The sequence below is a fragment of the Buceros rhinoceros genome, unplaced genomic scaffold (genome assembly GCF_000710305.1).
Source record: "Buceros rhinoceros silvestris isolate BGI_N320 unplaced genomic scaffold, ASM71030v1 scaffold18937, whole genome shotgun sequence".
Lineage (NCBI taxonomy): Eukaryota > Metazoa > Chordata > Aves > Bucerotiformes > Bucerotidae > Buceros > Buceros rhinoceros.
In genome coordinates, this window is record NW_010421789.1 from 24,887 (window position 1) to 28,051 (window position 3,165).

Genomic DNA, 3,165 nt, shown 5'->3' on the forward strand with positions numbered 1-3,165 from the left:
TCATGTAAAAATATGAGGATGAATTTTGGCTTTTCCTGGACACAGGAGTTTTATAAAGGCTTTCCTAAAGCTCATATGACACAGCGGGTATAGAACAGGATTAATGGCAGAATTGACCCACAGCAGCCAAAACGAAGTCTCATAGAGTGAATACTGCACACAGTGCCCGTGACAGGCTGCTCTGATGATCATCAAAAGTGTATATGGAGCCCAACACACACCAAACACACAGACAATAATCGCTAAAGACTTTGCTACTCTTTTATCCCGGGAAAGTCTAGATCTATTTGCCACAGTGTTAGCCATGTCCCCGCTGATGGTGGTGGTGCATACGCTTTCGGTAGTTTTGCAGAAAGCATTCCTATGAGGCTTGGTCTCCTTTTCTACCTGAAGTGGTGGAAGGTCTTGATTGACATTCAAACTTAATGACTGATTATTAAGCTTATGTAGGCTGAGCCTTGAAGCCTTTTCTGGGAGTGAAAGGCTGCTTGCTCTCTTCTCATGTTTGTGTCTGTTAAGTTTTACAAAAAATACAGCACGTTCCCTCTTTTCCCCCTGGCAACTCACTTCACAGTCCTCTTGACCAGATGATAGGTTTTCATTTCTGAGGGACGTGCGTTTCCTGATGTTGAGGTAAATACTTAAGTTAAAGTATGTAACAGTGATGAAAGGTGTAAAGAATTCAATAGTAGAGGCAATCATTAGGAAATACCAGTTGTAGAAGAATTCTGCATGACATTCTCCTTCAGGGAGGATGCTTTTCCGGGCAATGTGCTCCCAGCTAAGAATGGCTGGACCATAGAGGAGAAAAGCAGCAATCCACACAGTGACCATCTTCAACACTGCATTTCTGGTCATCCCTTTCTGAGCCCTGTAACTGACCTGAAAGAGAAGAAAGTTAAGTAACATAAAGTAGCATTACTAGTATCACAAGCAGTTCTGTGGCTGCCTTTGAATGTGGTCCTCTCTGTCACTTGTCAGGGCTAGTAATACATTGGTTTGGGGATGAGGGTTATACCAAGCTTACTGGTACCACAGAAAATCTGTTGCTGAAATAATATCTATTCCAACAAACACTATCAAGATCGGAGGTTATGTTCTGAGAACATGCACAGGATCTTAAAAGCTAGAAAACCGAGGCTTTTCCAAAGCAAATAACTACTGCTGTTCCTGAATGGGTTGTCACCAGTTGCTTACGTGTTCAGTTGCATTAGCTGTGACACCGGGTTACAGAGTTGCTGAAAACATAGCCCTTCAAAATTAGCTTACTTAGAATTTTTAATCATTGAATTTAAAATACATAAAAGGATTTGAATTCATAGAAGACCCATGCAAGTTATTTCTTTATGCTTTGTACAGAGCCTTTTTTTCCTTAATGTAAAAAAAAATGTTTAATGGATAACAGCTTTTACTTCTGTTTGATATCTTTAACTACGTTCTTTTATGAAGTACTTGCAGAACTCTTATCTGCAATTAAGATATATAGATGGAATGTTGTGATCTGCAAAAGTAACCAACTCCCCTTATTTAGAAAATAGAGAAGTTAGTTTACTGACATACTTTTTTTTTTCACCCTATCAGCAATAGAACTTGGTAGAATCTTAAAATCAAGATCTGCCTCTCAGTATTCTAATTCCCTGGAGTCCTGGACAATATTCGTATAGCCAACTGGAATTCAATCTTCCCATCTCCGCAATGGCCGTGCAGTGTCTTGGAATATGGAGCCCTCGAGCTTCAGTTCTCTACAGGATTCGTGCCCCGCTGTGTGGAAGTTGATCTCTGAAGCCCATGCTGTTCTGGTAGAACACCCCCACAGCTGAGGAATCCCGCGTTTGTCTGAACCAGGTCTGATTTTGCAATCCTTGACAAAGCTACTGATAATTTCAGGAGCAGTCTTGTAGGAAGATTACCATTTTCACTGAGATAGAGAATAATTTAGAACTCCAGACACTCCTGTTCTTATACTGCCCTAACCTGACAGACGGCTTCTGTACTGTTACTTGGGAAGGGATTTTATATGGAAACTTAATCTGAGGTATTTTGAAGTGGCTGATTTTTTCATTTATTATGACCAGTTTCCCTTTCTGTTTCTGAAACTGTCCAGTCTATCTTATGTGCATAGTCATGAGAGTTTGGTTTATGAAAGCAAAATTCGTGGCTAATTCAGAACATAGAAAATAAAGGAATCGTAAGTGTTGACTGTTTTAAGAATTAATCTGTTCATTTCTCTCTCTTCAAAAACAAGTTGGTAAAACAAAACAAAAAAAATTGCATATAAAATATGAAAGTGATCTTGTAGCCTCTGTCCTGTTTGCCTCTTAGTGTGATTTAGAATGAGGAATGAAGCTAAATTAATGTTTTAAGGAAATGCAGGAGGAACAGGGGGCTGAAGAATAACCAAGAAGTGTGTGTAGAAGAGTGACACCTATTAGCAGGTAAAACATGTTGTTTTGGTGTTATTTCGGCACCATCCAAAACACTTTGAGGCAGTATGATCTAGGTGAAAATGAAGTTACCTTTTGGTGTTGCAAAACCTGCTCTACTTTTTCAATAACCAACATGCTGCATGACTGAGGCAAGGACGAGCTGTTTCTGTGGCTGTTACATGGAAACAGCATTTGCATCCTTTGAAAAATACTAATTTACACTCTGCCACTTTTGACCCCCACACAGCTGTGCACATCTCATTCTGCCAGAGTGTTCGGTATCCAGTGCAAGGAGTTCTGTCTCTGCCTTCTGCTGCGGCTGGGATCCAGCTAGGCTGGCTTGGGCCATCAGCTTTGCCGTGTTCTGAGGGACACGTTCTGCTTCTGCTGGGTGATACTTTCTAAGTTTATTGAAGTGTGGCTGGCGAGGAAGTACGTACAACTTGTTCCCTCTGCCCTTCTAGCTGGAACAACAGTATATGCAAACTGTGCCTGTTTCTAAAGCAGCGTACCTCTTCCACTGTAAAAGTGAGAAGCAAATCTCTACTCTGCTAGAGTTGGTCACACAGCTATTTCCAGGACGGGGGGGACTGCCTAGATACCCAGTCTCCTGCGAAGTTCGAATGAGGTGCAATTAGGTTGAGAGCCAGCTGACCTAAGCAAGCCATCCTGCTTGAAAGGGCAGCCTCGGACCCCCTGCAGACCACCCTCAGGACCACTTGCCCAGCCCTTACCGCTT

At 41.7% G+C, this 3,165-nt stretch overlaps 1 protein-coding gene across 1 annotated transcript in view; it reads right to left on the minus strand.

The window, feature by feature from the left end:
• LOC104496669 (histamine H3 receptor-like) overlaps positions 1-3,165 on the minus strand; it is a gene marked incomplete at its 5' end in the record, with an annotated part of 3,640 nt that continues 475 nt past the window's right edge. The window contains 2 exons of the mRNA XM_010139826.1: positions 1-882; positions 2,939-2,946. Coding sequence (XP_010138128.1) covers positions 1-882; positions 2,939-2,946 — 890 coding nt within the window. The remainder of the gene's footprint in view (positions 883-2,938; positions 2,947-3,165) is intronic.